General features: G+C 30.9%; 1 protein-coding gene and 3 pseudogenes across 2 annotated transcripts; 3 read left to right on the top strand and 1 right to left on the bottom strand.

Annotated features, from left to right (window-relative positions):
- Positions 1-397: 397 nt before the first annotated feature.
- LOC111314930 (RING-H2 finger protein ATL11-like) lies at positions 398-2,407 on the top strand. Its single transcript, XM_022916550.2, has one exon. It carries the CDS (start codon positions 1,002-1,004, stop codon positions 2,289-2,291), a length of 1,290 nt encoding a protein of 429 aa, XP_022772285.2. The 5' UTR covers positions 398-1,001; the 3' UTR covers positions 2,292-2,407.
- A 9,650-nt stretch (positions 2,408-12,057) lies between these two features.
- LOC111315124 (2-oxoglutarate-dependent dioxygenase 19-like) lies at positions 12,058-13,844 on the top strand (annotated as a pseudogene).
- Positions 13,845-14,052: 208 nt separating this feature from the next.
- Positions 14,053-15,482, top strand: LOC111314929 (putative clathrin assembly protein At4g40080 pseudogene; annotated as a pseudogene).
- A 449-nt stretch (positions 15,483-15,931) lies between these two features.
- On the bottom strand, positions 15,932-19,050 carry LOC111315123 (protein DETOXIFICATION 27-like; annotated as a pseudogene). Its single transcript, XR_016330781.1, has 8 exons — positions 18,555-19,050; positions 17,917-18,458; positions 17,694-17,780; positions 17,509-17,565; positions 16,891-17,128; positions 16,679-16,797; positions 16,485-16,574; positions 15,932-16,379 (listed from the first exon to the last, which is right to left on the bottom strand). The product of XR_016330781.1 is annotated as a protein DETOXIFICATION 27-like (transcript).
- Positions 19,051-19,545: the final 495 nt, after the last annotated feature.

The raw sequence follows: 19,545 nt of genomic DNA, 5'->3' as shown, positions 1-19,545 counted from the left end.
AATTTTAATAAAATTAATTTAATATAAATTTTTTATTAAATTTTTTTAGTTATATTTATAATAATTTTTATTTTTTTTAATTTCATTAAAATTAATCTTATGTACAATCAAATTTAACCTAAATTTTTTTGGCCATCTTTGATCACCTTATTTTCTTTTATTTTTATTATTAAATCTTCTGCTTAATTCAACAAGTGTAAAAAATATGAATTATATCACCAATAATTATTATATTATAATTAATTAATTATAATTTAAAATTATATAAAATATATTAATATTTTATATGAAATTTATAATATAATTTTTTATTATAATTAAAATAATTATAAAATTATAATAAAAAATTGTAATTGAAATATATACAAGTTTAAAGAAATGGTAAATTTTCCCAATTGCCAAATTCCACTAAACAAATTAAGCTAAACCTTCTAGAAAATTGGATTTATACAAATTTACAGGTGAAATCGCAGCAGCGAAGCTTGAAATTCCTGATAGAGTCACACTCGGTACAATTAGACAAATTTGGTAAATTTCCACGTTCCTACCAATCAGCCATCCCTTTCCTTCAACTTACGTGTCAAGGTTTACATTTTTTCACCGGCCCTCTCCATCTGCGCTGAAATTATGTTCCCTCGCGGGCCTCTCTTTTCTTCCTTAAAGTCAAAATCCAAAACCCCCGATTAAACAACAAATCTCACTTTAGTTTTAGCTTAAGGCCCAGGAATCCTTTTAGTTTTAACCCCACGCGCAGACCATGGCGCTTGGACAACAAGTTTCTTCTTCTCTTTATATTCCCAGACATCTGCCACATAAGATACCGTACTTTTTTCCCTTCATTTCTTCCCTTTGCTGTATAAGCGCGAACCATTTATTTTGGCTTTATACTTTGCTTTGCTTTTGAGCAACAAGAAAATCATTAAAAACACAGCTAAATGTCATTACTGTTTCATAACTCATGAGCATCATCAACAGTAGCAAAAACAACACTCCACCAGCTGATGTCTTCTTCAATTCAACACCTGATGAATCAAAAAGATCGTAGCCGTTCATTTCTTCGACTTTTCAGGCGGAACCATGGACTACTTTGCATGGGAAAGGCAAAGGCAAACTCACTTCTTTTCTCTTTCTGTTTCGTCGTTTCGTTGTCAACCGCGCAAAGCCAAACGATCGCAGCTCCACCGCCACCGTCCAATCCCTACGGATCGGCTGGACCCAAATTCAACCCATCAATGGCGATTGTCATGGTGGTTTTGGTCACAGCGTTTTTCTTCATGGGATTTTTTTCCGTTTACATCAGGCAGTGCGCGGAAAGGAGGATGCGCCGCGGGAACTGGGATGCCTCCGTAAATTTTGGGAGGCGATCAAGGAGGTTGACGCGCGGACTGGACGCGTCGGTGATCGAGTCTTTCCCGACGTTTCTTTACTCGACGGTCAAAGGACTCAAGATCGGACAAGGCACGCTCGAGTGCGCCGTTTGCTTAAACGAGTTTGAAGACGACGAAACGCTGCGTTTGATTCCTAAATGTAGCCACGTCTTTCATCCTGATTGCATCGACGCTTGGCTCTCTTGTCATTCCACCTGTCCCGTTTGCCGCGCCAATTTGGCTCCAAAGCCCGGTGAGACAATCACCTGCGCTACAGTCCAAGTGTGCGATTCGGACCTTGAGCCCGAAAACCGACCCGAAAACAATAATTTAAGCAATGAAACGAGTCGTATTGAGGTTGTTAATCAGACAAGGGATATAGAAACGCCGGATGTGAATATGACAAATTCAAACACGGCAAATAATCAGTACAGTCTTCCTACGTCACGGTCGACGGGGTGGAGGTTGACCCGGTTGTTTCCGCGGTCTCACTCGACGGGTCACTCGCTGGTACAGCCGGGAGAGAATTATGAGCGGTTCACGCTAAGGTTGCCGGAGGATGTACGAAGCCAGTTGATGAACTCGAGTTTGAGCCGTACTAAGAGTTTTGTGGCGTTCCCCAGAGCGAGGAGTTCGAGGAGGGGTTATAGGAGTAGGAGTTTAGGGAGGAATTATTTTAACTACGAGAGGTTCGATCGGTCAGATCGGTGGGGGTTCACTATGACTCCTCCGTTTTTCTCTAGGACCGGATCGGTTAGGTCTCCAAAACCGGTGGTTGGTGGTGGTGATGAGGGGTTGGCTACGCCGCCGCCGAAGGGTCTGTTTAAATCGATTAAATCGCCATTTGATCGTTTGTTTATTGGAGCAGAGGATAACGTAGGTGAACAATCATCGGACAGGCTGCGGCCTGAAAGTCAAGTCTAGACTGTCTAGTAGTTGGTGGTTCACTGAATTTTTAGGTTTTTGGTTTTGAGGTTTGACCAACTGAATATATGTGTACATTGGGCTCTTTTTTTTTTTAATCTTTTCATTTTTACCTATCTTCAGTTTTCATCCGTTTGTTTTAATTTATTTTTTTTCTGATTTTTCTTGGGTTGTAGCTTAAATGACCAAAATATAAGTTTATGTTATCAAAGGAAAAAAAAATACTAAATACCTACACTTAGTCAGAATTTTCAAAATGATTTATCTATATAAATATTTTTATTGCATCCAAATATTTTGTTCAGTGCATAATTGTCTTATTCAAATTTTATTTGTTGAATTTATTTGATGTTTTCATTTTTAAAAATTGATATTTGATGAATTTTGATTTTAAATTTAAATATGTTATTTTTGGATTGCGATTTTTTTTTTAAAGTTTGAACGGTCCATATCTAACTAAAAATTTTCTTTGTTATTGTTACATTCCTTGCAAAGTGATTTTGACCTAATATTGTTACGTACCAATATGTTTAATAGTAACACCAATATTCAACAAATGCAGCTTGTCGGCTGTAACTTGTAAGGGACAAAAGGGTTTTGATAATTGATTTCTTTTTTCTTTTGAATAGATTAAGTGAATGATGAAGGTCAAAGATTATACACTTAAAGCGGATATGGAATTTGAGACAAAATCATTTTCTAGTACATGCATTCACAATTAATTAGTTTCATAAATATCATGAATTCTTAAATAATTAAGTTCATGAATAATTGATTTATAAATAATTAGATTCATGTAACTTAAAATAAAAGAATAAGAACATAAGTTAATTAATAGTATCTATGAATTCAATTAATTACAAATCATATGATCTCTTATAATTTACTCAACTCAACCGAATCAAAATATTACGTATTATTCAATTAAATACCTTAATTGACCAAATGTCGTCACATTCCTCTTTAACCCCAAAATAATAGTAGGATATAGATTTGATTTTTAAATAAACACAAAACAATAATTTTTATTTTTTAATTTTTAAAATAATTATTAACCAATTAAATCATTTTTGTTCCTAAATTATCATGTAATTCAAATTTAATCCAAATAATTATAATATTATACATAATTTAACCCTCGAATTGTAATTTAAGACAAATATGAATTGTCCATGAATTTAGTTTTAATTTTAAGCGGGGATAACTTTAAAGTTTAATCTATTTGTATAGATATGCTTTTTCCATTGCTCCTATGTTTTGGTCGAAACTATACTATATATAACTAAAGAACTTTTGTAATGCATGCAAAGAGAAAAAAAATAGACTTATTAGCTTGAGATCTTATTTTTGGACTTTGCATGTTAGGTTTATAAAATAAGATAATATTATTAGTGTTTTATAATTTAATTTTTAAAATATATTTAGGCTTTTTACAACATTAATTTTTTATTTTATTAAAACAGCATATTCTTTATTTTCAAATTATCTACTTTTTTATAAAAAAAAATTCAAAAATAAATAAAAAATTATAAGTATTAAAATTTAAATTTATTAAATTTTACTATTTAAGAGTGACTGTTAATCAACTTGATAAACTTTTATCTAAACCTTTTTACGAATAAATAAATAGAGTAAAATATATATTGCATGGGGAGTAAATGATTTGTTGAAACTCGATTGAAACGTTCAAGTACATATTTAAGCCTAAGCCCAACTAGTTTGATCGAACTTATGAGTTCTAATACTAGTATATTCTCAATATATATGTGCTGCACCTTGTAACATAAATTAGCTTTTATTAAGACTTGGAAGTTTGGAAGGCAATCATTGAAGGCATTGAACCTTTGCCTGACCTCTCAAACATACATTCACCAACCATTTCGGTTCACGAAAGAAAAAACATGTCTTCTTACTTGGAATTTAGTTTGAGTATGGTAAGACTTAGGTGGGATATAGATAAAGATTTTAGGTTCCAACCATAGTTATATAAAAAGAACATGCATTCTTTAAATGAGATTATTATGATTTTTAGAACTTTCAAAAATTCGATAAATATATAAAGTATCCTTTTTATATGGCGTGGGTTGATATATATGATTCCATCGACAGCTTTTTTTTTCTTACATATAACTCGATATTTTTTCTGGCTCCATCACTGCTAATTATATCAATATTGTCAATAAAATTAGGTTAAGCTAAGGAGCAAGCTTTTAATTGTCTCCTATTGCATTGCATGCAACTTTTTCTTTTTAACTTTGTCAACGAATTATAGGTGAACCTTTTTGGGGCCAAGATTAATAGGTTAATAAATGATCATTAACTTATATATAAAGTCAGGTTATAGCTAGGTTCGTTCAAAAACCTTTTTTTTTTTTTTTTCTTTCAAGGTTAGTTAAGAATAGGAAGAGTACTAATTAATCTAAAACGACATAATTCAAAGTTAAAATCATTAGGAAATGATATCAATATGACTTGTTATTCCGCCACATAACTTAATTAATTGCACAAATGTAACAGATTATATTCGAATTACTTGTTGATAAAGTGTTAAACTCTACTTTTATCAGCAAAAATTTAAAAAAAAAAATGCTGGATTTTTTATTTTAATGATCGAATTTAACATCTGATAACCTTAAACTGCCTTTAGAATTAACTTTTGAGCCTTAATAATTAACTTCATGTACCATTATTAGTTGCAACTTTAGACCTTATTTTATACTTGATTTACCAATGAAATAGCAGTGAAATTATAATGCTTAATTTTATTAAATATACTTGATTGATAGTGCCAATTTTATTTTAGACAAATTTGAATCGTTATGAATGATAAATAATTTATACTTGGGTTGCTGGTATTTTGAACTCTTGAGACTTGGATTATTCTGGTCTTGAGTTTTGACGATTTATCAGTATAATATATATTTTTTTATCACGAAGAGAGATACAACAATACACGGTATCGATATCTGACATTTAAATTTTTTTTCTGGATGTGTTTTTGTTAGAATAATGCATTTTAGTGCTTAATGTGTTTTTGTGGTGGGGCTGATTTAAAATCTTCATCACGAGTTCTAATTTGATTTGTGTAATTAAGTGCGAAGAAATTTAGTCATTAGTATAATTAAATGCAACCCACTGATTACCATAAATTTATGTTAATATATACAAAATGTTGCATTTAGGGATTTAAATAGCAGTTGTAGTTATATTTTCGGTCATATTACGTTTATCGCGTTTTTGGATATGACAAAGATTATTATGGTTATCAAAATCATTGCGGTCATTAATTTTTTTTATTTTATATAATTTGTTATAAAATGTAATAATTATAATAATAATAATAATAACTCTTATTTAATGATTTTTAAAATAGTTTATGATACTATATTTTTTATTTTCTAAAAAAATTATTTACAATTTTAGTTAGATTATAATTAAACATTCATATTTGGTTTAACAACAAATTTTTTGCTTGAGTTAAGTTCATATTTAATATTAATTCTAGATAAATCAAGATATTAACAAAACATAATATGTTAAATACCAAGCATCTATATTTAATAAAATTACAAACTTAAAAATATAATAGTTTCAAATTCTATCAACCACATGGTAGAATGACGAGAATGATCAAATTATCTATTTTTACTTTAAGAGTCAAGTTAACTCCATCTCCATCCCTATAGCCTTTGTTCTTGATGCATTTAAGGTGGAGGATATACTTGACGATGATACATTTGTGGTGGGAGATACATTTATGTTAAATGATATATTTGAGGTGGATGATACATTTATGTAGATAACAACCATATAAAGTTGGATAACCATGAAAAGGTTGAAAATTAGGTTGTTCCGATCGATAATAACGTTTTTAGTACTAGCAGATGATTCATTATACTCAAAAATACTAGAATTTGATCTCCTACTTGAAGATGAAGAACCTCTAAAAATATCATAGTAGTGCTTCTTGGCTTTTCCTTTTGATCGAGCTATATGTGCACTTTGACTCCTATTAGATTCAGCAGATGAATTTACTCCATATTCTGTCATGTTAATGAAAAGTTCATTAGTAGCAACAAGCCCAAGTTCTCTTCCAAGTGGGCTATAAGGTCAATTTGCATCCATATTACCATCAAGATTTGCAGCATCACCATTATTTAGACTTAAATCCCTACCATCATCACTCTAACTTGATGTTGGACTTGAACTGAATAAGATATATTCTTTTCTTGAGATTAGTGTGATTGTTCAACAATAATTTCATTATCAGAATTATTTGTACATAACTAATTAAAGTTTTGATTATCTAATAGAGGATTTTCTTTCTCTTATAGCCATTCTATTAGTAGATCATCATCTTCAAAAACATGATCAAAACTAATAGGATTAAAATAATTATTTATCTCATCAGTGTTCATTCCTTTTTTATGTCTCATCCTCGAGCTTATATTGTAATGGTATATACAAGTTTTTAAAATTTTTCAAACTTCAATCTATTTCTTACTTTGGTGTGAATATAGCTAAATGTGTTCAGTTACGTTCACAATTTATTGTAGATGCTATTTGACTAAGCACTTTGATTATTAGTTTTTGTAATTCAGGAACACAAGTGCCATATATCATTTACCACTCAACTGTATAAAATTATTTAAATTAAATTTAAATGTACTATTCAATTAAATAATATAAATAAATTATAATTATTTAATTTACTAATTACCTGGATTCATTTGCTTCCAAGCACTTTGTGCCTATAGAGTACCAAAAATTTTATACTTGTCTCGAAATAATAGTAACTACATCGATTAAAAATATAATAATAAATGAATAAATAAAAAATAATTCTATTTTTAATATATAAAATAAATGTCAAAGTTATAAAATAATATTAAATACTAACCTGATTAATCATTCTAATTTGAGTATCTATACAAGTTTTAATCTTTCAATAACTGCTCTATACCGTTTAATGTTTCTTTAAGTACATTTGCAAAATGCTTCACTCCAAATTGAAATTGTGAATTAAGATAGTAAACTAAACATAATTCATAACAATATTATATTAAAGTAATAAAAAATAAATATAAAAGCGATTTAAGCATAAAAAATAAACATATTTTTTTAAATACAATCTATATTCTTGGTTTATTTACCAACTAAATGTAAGTCAACTTCATCTATTATCAATAATCTTTTCATATTCAGCAGAATAACAACAATTTTGCTAAATTACTTTTTTAGCTCTATCTATAACCTCGTAAATAAATTCCATTGTTAGTTTTTCATCACCATCCAAAAGGCGCAACACTTTTACCAATGGGTCATAAACTTTTATTATATCACTTGTTTTTTTTCAAAAAAATTTTCTCAAAATGATTTTTTTGGCTTCATAAGCAAACCCTAATTGTTGTTATCCCCATTTTGATTATTTAAATTCTTATATATTCATCACTAAATTTTTAGAGTAATATTTTTAAATTAATATTTTAAACAATGATATCATAAAAAGATGCTAGATTTAAATAGTTGTACTATTTACTAAGTACTAACCTTTGAATTGAACATCTCTCTCAAACCTTGCTTCTGTTTTATTATTTTTTCTAATTGTATGAAATGAGTGGCAAATCATATAAGAGCATGATAAAGTATTTGCTTCCCTTGTGTATTTTTTTTCATCAAATTAACAATTCAAATGTGATTGTATATAAAATAAGTCACTTTTTTTTACATCATCCAAAACCTTTGCCACATTTTTTTTCTTGTCAATATCTTCAAGGCACAAGTCCAAACAATGAACTGAATATGCTGTTCAATACAAATATTGTCTATTCTCCATTAGTCTTTTTCTTGTAGCCTTAAGTGTTGTCTCATTATCAGTGATTATTTGAACAATATAATTTTTCTTAATTTCTTCTATAGCTTTATCTAATAATCTGTAGTAAAAGTTTATATCTCTACTATAAACACTTAAGACATTTATAGATGCCCAAAAAATGATCTTTTTATTACAGTAAATAGGGAAATTAAATATATACATTTAATTCAAACTATTGGTCCAACCATCACACATCAAAGTAACATCCAATTCATTCCAATGAGCTTATAATCCATTAACCTATTCATAAATTTATTGATACTTAGATTCTAAATATACATTTGAGACCTCATAAGGTGTTGAAAGTTTCACATATTGGCCAATTTCTACTGCCATAAAAATCAAATTATGTAATCATAGAAAGTTTGCTAACTCAAAAATAAATCGATCATATATAAAAAAATTTTGATACTGATTCACCTATCTTTCTTCTTAATATTTTTAAAAATGAATCACTTATTTTTGTTGCTTTGAACTCTTACTTCTAACTAAGTCAGGTATAGCTCCTCTTAATAAAAATTTAGACTCATTTAGAGTTGATTCCTTTTTTTTTTTCTCAAAATATTCAGCAATTGAGCTATGGAACTTCGACCCTTTTCATGTATGTTACTTCAACTACTAGTTTTTTGTCTGAATTCTTATATTTTGTGCCACTTATATTGTGATTAGATACTAGCTCGCATGACTTATCTAATAGCGATGTCTTCATCAATAAAATCTTCATAATCATAGTCTTTTGATCCCCTTTTAATTGTGATCAGAATTCATCATTTTTCTTTTTGTTCTCAACTTTCTTTGATTTATTTTCATGAAGAAGTTTAATTATATTTTCTCTTACTATACCCATTAATAATATAGTTAAGAAAAAGAGAAAAATTAGTTGCACATGCTTATGTAGATTTATAATTTTTATTGAGCAATTATCAATAATATTTTCAAAAGAATTATAAAAACATAACATACAAGTGACGTTGAGGCATAGTGTAATATTGCTAGTTTTATGAGCAATGTGTTTCTTGAAATATGTTATTCCTCATTTTACAACTTTATCACAAAATTTGCATAAAACATTTCCTTTATATTTGACACAAGTGTTCCAAAATGTCAACCTATATCATCACTTGGCGCGCCTTCTACTTTTTTGGTTGAAAATTCTTCACGTGGTGGCTTGCTTGCTATTTTGTATAAAAAATAAAATAAACTTATATTTAGAAATATTAATGTTATTTATTTCATCATTAAAAATTAAATCTACATTAAATATTTTAATTTTTAGTTTTTAATCTTCAAAGTAATAGATCGTAAAATGTTAAATTCATTAAGTAACTTAATCTTTTTTATGCACTAATTAATGTAAAAAATTTTTTTATCACAAATTACTTTCAATATATTATATAATAAATAAAATCTCCAATAATTACACAAAAATAAAAATAAAAAAATAATAATTAATTTAACAGCAAAAGAATTGACAGCAATATAAAGACCAAAACAATAAAAAATTATTAAATTTTAAATATAAAATTAAAAATTAAAAATTAAAAAATAAGAAAATTAAAATAAACATTTAATTTTAATTATTTTTATCTAACTTATACAAAAAAATTTTATTAAAACTTTTCATCTAAAATCCCCATATATATCATATTAAATTATTAATTTCTTAATTTTTTCAATTATAAATTCACAATCCCTCTAACTAAATTTTATCTTAAAAAATTTTTAAAATTACAAATTTTTAAATTTATATTTTAATAAAATTAATTGCAAAATTAAATAACATGATGGCATGCTTGCTATTTTGTATAAAAATAAAATAACTTATATTTAGAAATATTAATATTACTTATTCTATCATTAAAAATTAAATCTACATTAAATTTTGTAATTTTGTAATTTTTAATCTTAAGAGTAATAAATCGTAAAATGTTAAATTTATTAAGTAATTTAATCTTTTTGATACATTAATTGATGTAAAAAATTTTTATCACAAATTACTTTCAATATATTATATAATAAATAGAATATTTAATAATTACACAAAAATTAAAATAAATTAATAAGAATTAATTTAATAGCAAAAGAATTGACAACAATATAAATACCAAAATAACAAAAATATTATTAAACTTCAAATATAAAATTATAAATTAATAAATAACAAAATCAAAATATAATATTTAATTTTAATTGTTTTTCATCTAACTTATATAAAAAAAATTTATTAAAATTTTTCATCTAGAATCCATACATATATCATATTAAATTATTTATCTCTTAATTTTTTTCAATTATAAAATCTTAATCCTTCTAACTAAATTTTATCTAAAAATATTTAAAAATTACAAATTTTTAAATTTATATTTTAATAAAATTAATTATAAAATTAAATAAAAACTACCCACATACCCACTCTACCCCCCAATGCACCCCACCCCACCCCACCCCACTATGAGATGAGACTCAGCAGCCTCCCTTACCTATTCCATGATTCATTCTCAAACACCCCCTAATTTCCCCCAAAATTTTCCCAAGTTCTTCATGGCGTTGCCTCAACCCTTCCTCAAATCAACTCAACCAACTTTATTCAAGTCTTCTTCTTCTTTCATTTTTTTTTTGCATCTCTCTCTCTCTTTCTCTCACATGTCCTTGTCTTTCTCACTCAGATTCTCACAAACACAAAGATCAACATCATTCTACAAAAATTTTACAAAAAAAAATAGGTAATTTAATTTTTTCTTACCTTTTTTTTATTATTAATTGAGAATTTGAAGCTAATTTGAATTTGGGTAGCTATCTACTGATTAAATTGTTGATATTATTTTCTTAGTTTTTTAAAATTGATTTTGAAAGTTGAAATTGAGAATATGACTATACAACTGAGTAATCTTTTCTTTTGGCTTTTATTTTTACTTTTGTTTTTATAATCTGATTTTTGAGAATCTTGACAAATTGTGTTGAAAGTTTGTTTTTTATTTTTAATTTGTATTGATGATGGAAAAGCCAAATAATGGCAATAACGGACCGGCATTGTCATTATTCCTCTTTACACCATTTTTTAATGACTGTTATACACCACTTTGAGTGTAATTAAATTTTTTAACTGTATTTTCTTTGATAACGATAGCAAGTGGTGGCACCATCATAATTTCATGATTACTATTTTACTATAGCACTGCTATTTGAATCACTGATTGCATCTTCTTTTGGTCTTTTCTCATATATACAAAATAAGCATTGCTTTTATTTTACTTATTTTTCTTTTGACATTTTATTTTACTTATTTTCTTCTCCAATGATCCAGTTTGTGAAATGCGAACGTGGTATGAAGAAAGGAACTACAAGTCTTAAGCATGAAGCAAATTCAAAGCCTTTAAAATTTTGCGATATATAGATACAATTCTTATTAGCTATTTTTCATACACTACTGGTCTTTTTTTTTTACAAGACCTATCAAGTCATAACTTTCAATCTTCAATTCAGTTTTTTTTTTTTTATTATTAATAATTTTTTTTTAAGTTTCAGAATTTTTCCTAAAAAGTTTCACTTAAGTTTATTAAAATGTACATCTTTATAGTATATTTTTTCAAATTATTGATCAAATATACAAAATCTACAAAATTATATGTTTTAGCTTTTGATTTTGTTTTCATTTAATAATGTTTAATAGAAATTTCACAAAATTTAATTAATATAAATTAGTTTTAGTTTTTAATTTTTTTAAAATTCATTTATCCTCAATTATCATATACCTTTGTCTTTATAAATTTAATTAGGCTCCGCTTTGTTGTTTTTATCGCTTTTTTGTTTTTTAAAAAATTTGCTATTTATATCATTTTGTTCTTAAATATAAAAGGTAAATAGCAGAAACAACGAGATATAATCTTAACTATGCGTGAAACATGTGGAATAACAAAAGTTTACATGTAGCAACGAAATTCGTTGCTTAAATAATGTAGCCACGATATCACTGTTCTTTTGCAAGATACAAGATATATAATGGATCAATCAAATCCTCATACCACTTCTCCCAGTTCCCACCCTTCTCTCCTCTGCCCAATGCCTGACAACTAATTCCTCTATATAAACTAAAGAGGTCAGTGGCTAGCATGGAGAGTAAGCAACTCAAATGAACTAAACTTCTGTGGCTTCTACATTAACTTTTAGAATCTCAAAGATATATGTTTTCTGTCAAAAAACTAGTTGAATCAGGACGTCGCTTCCCTTCTGACATCTGTTGATACTTATCAGCATTCCAAAGTCATTAGTGAACTCGATCGGTAATGCATGCCTGGAAAGGGGATTCTTCACGGTAAACTGATCAGTTTAGTTAATAAGTATAATTTATTATAATATTTATATATCTTTTTTCTTCTTAGTATGGTTATCTAATCATATATTAGTTTCCAGGTAATAAATCATGGAGTGCCAGAGACATTGAGAGATGAAATGATAACGGAAACTGAAAGCTTCTTCGATTTAACGAGGGAGGAAAAGCAACAGTTCACAGGAAAGAAGTTGTTTGATCCCATAAGGTGTGGAACGTGCTTCAACTGAAGGTTCTAATTGGAGGGATTATCTCAACGTTCACGTTCATCTCCATTTCAATGCTCCTAACAAGCCTTATGGCTTCAGGTACAGACCAACAAGTCTGGATCATGCTTATTTTCTATTTCCCAATTCATGGATCATGGATGACAACAACTCTTTAAATAAGTACCCATGGTATTGCGCTAAATAGACACACTACAATGTTCCTATATACAGTATATAAGATTTTCCAAAGTATAAACGATAATTCTTGCATTTGGGTTGTATTTATTTTGTGTTAATTAAATATGTATAAAATATAAAAATTATGGTATTATAATTCGTGTTCTATATATACTTGATTTTTAAGTGTGTCCAAAGTAATTACATTGTGTTGTAAGTCGTAACTCTTGATAAACAGATGTTTTTACTTGCGTTTAACAGAAAGGTTCTACAAGAATTCTAAAAACAAAAAAACTCGAGAAATGGCGAGTGAACTGCTTAAAGTGATCTCTAAAAGCCTAAAATTGGAAGAAAACTACATAAATGAGAAAATGGCAGTCGAGTCTATAGACTCTATCTCCTCAGTTGCTTGTTGCAAATATGTAAGCATCCGCTTTGTCCACAGCTAGAGCTTTCAATGGGTCTACCTCCATCCTTATGCAAATGAGCTTGGAGGGCCTGCAAGTAATGCACAATGGCAAATGGGTTCCTATCAATGTTCCCCTTCCCAACTCTTTTCTTGTCAATACCGGAGATCATATAGTACATTGATTTCATGAATTGCTAACGTTATACTTTTCCAATTTGAATAAGTATTCAAAACTTTGGGGAAACCTTTTATCTTGGGGTTGTTTAATATTTAATGGAGTATTTGGCTGTCAATTTTTGATACTGACCAACGGGAACCATAAAAGTGTGATCCATAGGGCTGTGGTGGATGACAAAGCAAGTAGGATATCCATAGGGACAGCACATGGACCTCCTCTTGACACAATTGCAAGCCTCGCACCGGAGCTGGTGTCGGATTGCGCCGGCCAAGCATATCTTGGAATAAAAAATATAGCGATTAGGAAGTACTTGGAGCTTCAACAAAGTAAAAGTTTCAGTGGAAATCCTGCTTAGACCACCTGCGTCTCCCAACATGATCTCATACTTGATGATATATTGATCATTTCCTCATTTATGTTTCATTTGAATGATCCCGGAATAGATTGTGGATTAGATTCTCATCGTCATTACATCATTTTAAGATTGGATTTTTTTCTCATCATCATCCAATTGAAATTTTAATTTCAAGTGCCTTGTTGCTGTCCATTAAAACAATGTTAAGTACCATAATATTGCTCAAGTTATAAAATCATGATAATTGTTCCAGATTAGTTGTGGAAAATAATTTGACAAATAATTTCCGAACAAATGTCAAATAGTTTAGTAGCAAAAGCGTGGGAGGTTGACGATATAAACGCATGTGAATTTTTTATTTAATTAATCATACTTTTGCCTTGTCTATTTAAGAATTTATGGTTTGTAATCAACTAACGTCTCTTTTTAAGAAACTATCTGTTATTTTCCCTTCTCTTTCTCTTTCCACCAAATTTTTAGTGTGTTGTCATTGATCTTTTTCTGATTTCAATGGGGTATCGGAAAAAGCTAAGAATTGTGTTAGGGATTCTGAAAGACAAGGGGACATTGATCAAAACAACCTTATCACCGAAGCGCCAGAAATCATCTATTCGTCGCGTAATTCTACGGGCTACCACCCACGGCTCCACCGCCCCACCGTCTGGTCACCGAATCGCCGCTGTTATCAGCCTTGGCCATGGATCACGCGCCACTGCATGCGCTTGTATCCAGGCTCTCATGGACCGACTGCATCACACGAGTAGTGCATCGGTTGCCCTGAAATGCCTCTACATAATCCATAATATTATAGGGAAAGGATCCTTTATCTTGAAAGATCAGCTCTCTATTTATCCTTGTTTTGGGGGTCGAAATTTTCTTAATTTATCGATGTTTCCAGATGATTCGGATTCGGAAACATGGGAAATATCAACATGGGTTCGATGGTACGCAGGAATCTTGGAACAAAATTTGATGGTTTCCAGGATCTTAGGTTATCACCTTTATTCTTCACGTGCCAAGAATGACAGCAGTAAAAAAGACAAGATTCTGGCTTTTTCGAACTCGGATTTACTTAAAGAGATAGATTTTCTTGTTGATTTCGCGGATCAGGTCGGTAACGCACCCAATTCGCTTTATCTTCAACGAAAAATTTTGGTGCACGAGGTTGTAAGATTGGTTAGCGAAGATTATAGATTAGTCCAACGTGAAATGTCTCTCCGAGTAGCGGAACTAGGACTGAGAATGATGAGTTTGAGTTTTAGTGACTGCACTCAGTTTCTAAATTCGTTAAACAGGTTCGAGGATTGCAAGGAAAGAACATGTTCGCTGTTGGTGAACCGAAATAGGAACGATGATTTGTGGGACTCGATGAAGGAGACCAAGGCAAAGGTTTCGGTAATGATGATGGAGAAGAAAGAGGGGAAAATGTTTCCGTTGTTGACCGAGTTCAGCCAGTTGTTTCCGTTGGTGGGGTTTTGACCGCGTCCCTGCCCCTGTTTTGTGCCGTTGGTTTCCTTCTTGCAGTGTTTTTTTTTTTTTTTTTCTTTTGCTTGAACCTGAAACATCTCCTTTTAAAACGGTCTAAATAATGATTTGACTGTAATAGATTCGAATCGATTAGTCATTTTCTTGCAAAGAAATTTCATTTTCATTCTTGAATATGGTTAGTTTTATTCTTAGCAGGCTGAAGGCCTATGTGAATGAAATAGTAATTTACTTTTGAGTCTAATGGGTATTAGGAAAGGTTTTATTTTTGGTATGAACAATCGGACAAAAAGAATTTGTAAATATGGGAGATTGAATCTTAACCTTGCACGAATTTATCTTAAAAATAGGTTAATGGATAATTTGAACTTAGCTTTCAGGGCTTTAAAAATGAAGTTTAGTTTCTCTTTTTTATTTTTATGCATGGCTCATTCCCATTATTGTTCTCACGTTCAGGAAAGTGCTGTTTGTTTTGGTGCCTAACGGATTGTATCCCACTTTTTTTTCCATGGTGAGATCAATATTTCTTCTTGTTTCAGACTTTCAGTACTGAACCAATCCCTGTAAAATCATAACCCTCAAATCGAATGCGAGCCCATGCACTTGCGCTTGTTGCTCCATGTAAGGCAGAAAACCCATTTCTAAATTGCCATTTTAAGCCTTAGGCCCAATTAGAGTCCAGAAAGAATTCCAATGCCTTAACAGACCACAGTCGGGCTGGACGGTACGTTTGACTTGGATTCGGGGATACTTTCTCCTTTTGATTATGATCATGGGGACTAAATCTGGGATTAGTTCCCAATTATATCGAGTCTGGGTGGTTGACTTTTGAAGTTACTAATAGGTTTGCCTGTCTAACTGACAAAACTAGAAAAATAAATGCCAAAAGCAACTAATAATGATCAATGATGGAAGATATTGAACAGTATTTTCCACCAATTAAGAGATTTCTTTGTCGACCATATCTCGCCACTGCCGGACAAGCTGGTTAGTTCTCTTCAATGTTGGTCCTGTGATTGATCATCCCCCCCCCCCCCCCCCCACTTCTGTACTCTCTGCTTAGCTTTTTCAGCCTGTAAAAATCAATTCCAACAATGTGATAAAAGAGACTATATATCAGTCTTTAAATCAATGAAATAAATAAATGATCAACAATGTTGAATAAGTGAAGTTCTTACCTCCTTTTCCCAGTCGCTTCGCATTGTGATTATAGCCAAAATCACTGTCTGAACAGCAGTCCCTCCAAAGATCATCCCACCCCAAATACCCTGGTTTTACCATAAGACATTTCACCAGGAGCAGATACTTTCAAAAGATGAAAAATGAAATTCAAGTCCAATGGTCATTGAATGAAGGAAGGGCTAGGCCTTACCGTAACACCCAAGTGGAAAACCCATCCCATAAAAAATCCAAGTGGGAGCCCAATAATGTAATAGCAACCAAAGTTTATGTATGCAACAGTCGCTTGCCATCCCGATCCAATTGCCACTCCTGAAACAGTGAAGAGATGAAAACAGCATCCAAAATTTGCCATCGATGAATCACTTGAATGCCTAATTGGCCAGTTTTAGGTTGAAAATTTACCTGATAGAACTGGCTGAACACTGTTGAGGAGAATTGTGATGCCTAACAGGTATGAAAGCTTATCGACTTCTTTAAGGACATCAGAACTCGAAGTGAATATCAATGCCACCTTGTCACGAAGTATGAAGATAAGTACGCAGAAGAAAAGTCCAATTATTGTTGATTGCACCACGGAAACCTCGTTGCAAAATTTGCTTTTTCGCCATTGCCTGCTCCGAGCTCATTTGCTACCCTTACTCTGCCATTTGCAATCAGAATTAATATATTTTCAGGTTATTGGCATCCTTTATTGATCACCGTTTTATTACATAATTCAAAATGTGACAACACGTAATGGAAATTTTCAAGTTCAAAGTTTTATTTTGTTATTACTACTATTTGTTAAGATCAAAGATTAGTGTGGCAGAGGCGAAATTGGTTTTGGCTTATATATATTCTACTATAGATGTTAATGAATTAATATTGATTTTCAGTCATAAAGACATATGATGATGTCGAAGAATTATGCACTGGTTAGTTATATAAAGATTCTACGATTGTTAAAATCAATTAGTCTCAGGTGAAATTGTTTATTTCGCTGATAAAATTGAAGGTTATGGGATTGAGAATTGTTCGTACCCAGTAGCAGCCAGGAAAGCAAGTGGAATCATCAGCTCCCATCCATTGATACTCAAGCTGCCAAATAGTATTACCAACCAAACTAAATGATGAGGGGACAAGTGGTCCAATTTATAAAAAGAATTAATGTGTTAACGAGTGTTTATAAACTCGATTTAAAGAGGAAGAAATGGGTAATGACATACCAAACGGACAAGGCATCCACAGCCAAAGTGGCATTCTGCAAGTATCCAGTCATCAATATCAGAATCCTGTAGTACCAATTTTCAAGGCTGCAATGGATTTAACCAAAAGAAAGAAAGAAAGAAAATGACTGATTGGTCATCAAAAGAAATTACTAACATCATTAATTATTAGAAGAGGAGAAATTAAGGATTGAATTTTAATGAAATGCTTCTGTTGATATACCATAGCATCAGTCCAGAAGCAGCAGAGAGTTTAAAAAACTCCCAGAGGCCATTATATGCTTGCATTGAGTAACCAGTCCATGACAATGGGCACCATCCGAGGACTGTGTACCCATAAAGCCCCAGAACCCCAACCCACCACGAAATGTCTAGCGCAACTGAGGCACCGATAACACCCCAATCCAAGACGTTTACGAATAGCCAACTTGTCAACACATTCACCCCTAAGGCAGCGAAAGAGACGTAGGCTAACACCCGAGTCTTCAGCTGGCTCTGCAAGAATCTTTGCAACGGGAACTGAAACGCAAAGCTAAAGTGCAAAGGTATCATCCAAACTGCCACGGTTCCTGACATCTCCGCCACGTCGTCTGGCTGTCCTAGGAGCTTTAGAATCGGAGTGGCGAATACGTAAAAGGGCAATAGCAAGAAACAGCAGAGAAATAGAACAATCCATGATCTTTGCATGTAAACGCCTAACATGTGGTACTGCTTGGCACCAAAAGCTTGACCACAAAGCGTTTCTAAAGCACTCGCCATTCCCAGCTAAAAAAAAGTAACGTTAGAGATAAATATTATAAAGTGAAAGAAAAAAAGAATATTTTCTTGGTTTGAGAGAGAGGAAGAGATTGATTAAATTACTAAGAGGCCAAAATTGAAGCCAACAATGACGGTATTGGCTATAGAAATAGCAGCGAGCTCAACATCACCAAGGTGGCCAGCGAAGGCTTGGGTGACAACGTTCATGGAGTAGGAAGCAAGGCGGCTGATGATGGAGGGTCCTAGGATGATCCATAGCTTCTGTGTTTCAATCCATATCCTTGCAGTCAAGTCCTGTCCTTCCTCATCTTTGATCCGTAGTACTTCTTTTGAATCATCCTCTGATCTTAAATCTGTTAACAAAGGTTGATGCAACTCGTCCCCATTCCTATGGATACTTCCCATCAGAGAAAATCTTTGGCTTGGCTTGTCTTACTCTGATAATGGGAGAATAATTAGCCCATTGAATAAATTAATTGTTAAAGTTTGAGACTTGAGAGAAAGGCACGTATGAAAATATAATGAATGGTGGCAGTGGTAAACACATACACTGTGCCTTGTCCTCATATAGAAGGATATGTGCTTGGATTTTATTTTTTCATTGCTAATTCAATTAGGGATTGTCCTTGACTCCATTGTACTATATAATTAAGGAAGTTATATATATATATATATATATATATAAAATTTAGGTGAGGGAAAGTTACTTTATTTTACAATCAAAGCATATAGTAAATTTTAGTAAAGATTACATTAAATTTACATATCGTTAAAAATTATTGACAACAATGATCAAACTTAAATTTTACAAGTAAAATATTTGGTGCTCATCAACTCAATTAAAACCATTTGTATAATTAAGGAAGCTTTGGTCAGGTGGATACATGGAAATTTTATATGAGAAAAAAATTACTTTTATGAATGCAATCTTGTTTTGGTTTTTCTAACAATTGAAAAAAAATTATATGAAAGTTTTTAAATGAAATTATAAAGTTTTTTATTAAAATTTTCGACATATATATATATGTATGCACATAAATTATATATATATATATATATACAAATTAATAAATGAATTTTTTTTTATTAAAAT

This window comes from Durio zibethinus, chromosome 20 (genome assembly GCF_047325235.1).
Source record: "Durio zibethinus cultivar Kanyao isolate XHJ-2024 chromosome 20, ASM4732523v1, whole genome shotgun sequence".
In the NCBI taxonomy this organism is placed as follows: domain Eukaryota; kingdom Viridiplantae; phylum Streptophyta; class Magnoliopsida; order Malvales; family Malvaceae; genus Durio; species Durio zibethinus.
This window is presented reverse-complemented; position numbering and strand designations above follow the sequence as displayed.

Bases quoted from the DNA above. Each gene is read 5' to 3' on its own strand.
- LOC111314930 (XM_022916550.2), top strand. From the start codon at position 1,002: ATGTCTTCTTCAATTCAACACCTGATGAATCAAAAAGATCGTAGCCGT.